This window comes from Bison bison, unplaced genomic scaffold (genome assembly GCF_000754665.1).
Source record: "Bison bison bison isolate TAMUID 2011002044 unplaced genomic scaffold, Bison_UMD1.0 scf7180017864057, whole genome shotgun sequence".
In the NCBI taxonomy this organism is placed as follows: Eukaryota; Metazoa; Chordata; class Mammalia; order Artiodactyla; family Bovidae; genus Bison; species Bison bison.
The window spans coordinates 7,188,084-7,188,830 of NW_011494629.1; the positions used below are offsets into that span (position 1 = coordinate 7,188,084).

General features: G+C 73.8%; 1 protein-coding gene across 1 annotated transcript in view; it reads left to right on the top strand.

Annotated features, from left to right (window-relative positions):
- Positions 1–346: 346 nt before the first annotated feature.
- GAS1 (growth arrest-specific 1) overlaps positions 347–747 on the top strand; it is a 1,575-nt gene continuing 1,174 nt past the window's right edge. Inside the window, 1 exon segment of the mRNA XM_010836066.1 lies at positions 347–743. Coding sequence (XP_010834368.1) covers positions 399–743 — 345 coding nt within the window. The 5' untranslated portion in view covers positions 347–398.

The following is a 747-nucleotide window of genomic DNA, read 5'->3' on the forward strand; positions in this document are numbered from 1 at the left end:
CGCGGCACTGAGTCCGGGAGGAAGGAGCCGCCGCGGCCGCACAACGGATCTGCAGGGGCAAAGCAAAATGCACCCGCGGCGCCGCGCGGTCCCGCAGCCCCGCCGCGGCCCCGCGGCCAGCAACCTCCGAGGGCGGCAGTGAACGCCTCCCGCCACTGCCGGGGGCCGACCGGAGGGGCTCTCCACGGCCGTGCACTTCTAGGAAGACCCCGCAGCCCAAGCGAGAGCCGACCTTCTGCAAGCAGTGGGGCAACAGCCGGCGTCGCGCATGGATTTATGAAAACACTCATGCAAGAAGTTGGCAGGACTGGGGCAAACTTCACCGCCGGCTCTGCGTCCGCCGCTCCCCGCGCCTCGTCTCCTTTCCGCCCCTCGCCCGGCGGCCGCCGCTGCCCGCGATGGTCACAGGGCTGCTGGGCGGCGGCGGCGGGGCCCGCAGGGGAACCGTGCCGGGCGCCTGGCTGTGCCTGATGGCGCTGCTGCAGCTGCTGGGCTCGGCGCCGCGGGGCTCGGGGCTGGCGCACGGCCGCCGCCTCATCTGCTGGCAGGCGCTGCTGCAGTGCCAGGGAGAGCCGGAGTGCAGCTACGCCTACAACCAGTACGCCGAGGCGTGCGCGCCGGTGCTGGCGCAGCGCGGCGGGAGCGACGTGCCGGGGGCCGCCGCCGCAGCTGCAGCCTTCCCGGCCTCTGCGGCCTCCTTCTCTTCGCGCTGGCGCTGCCCCAGCCACTGCATCTCGGCCCTCATTC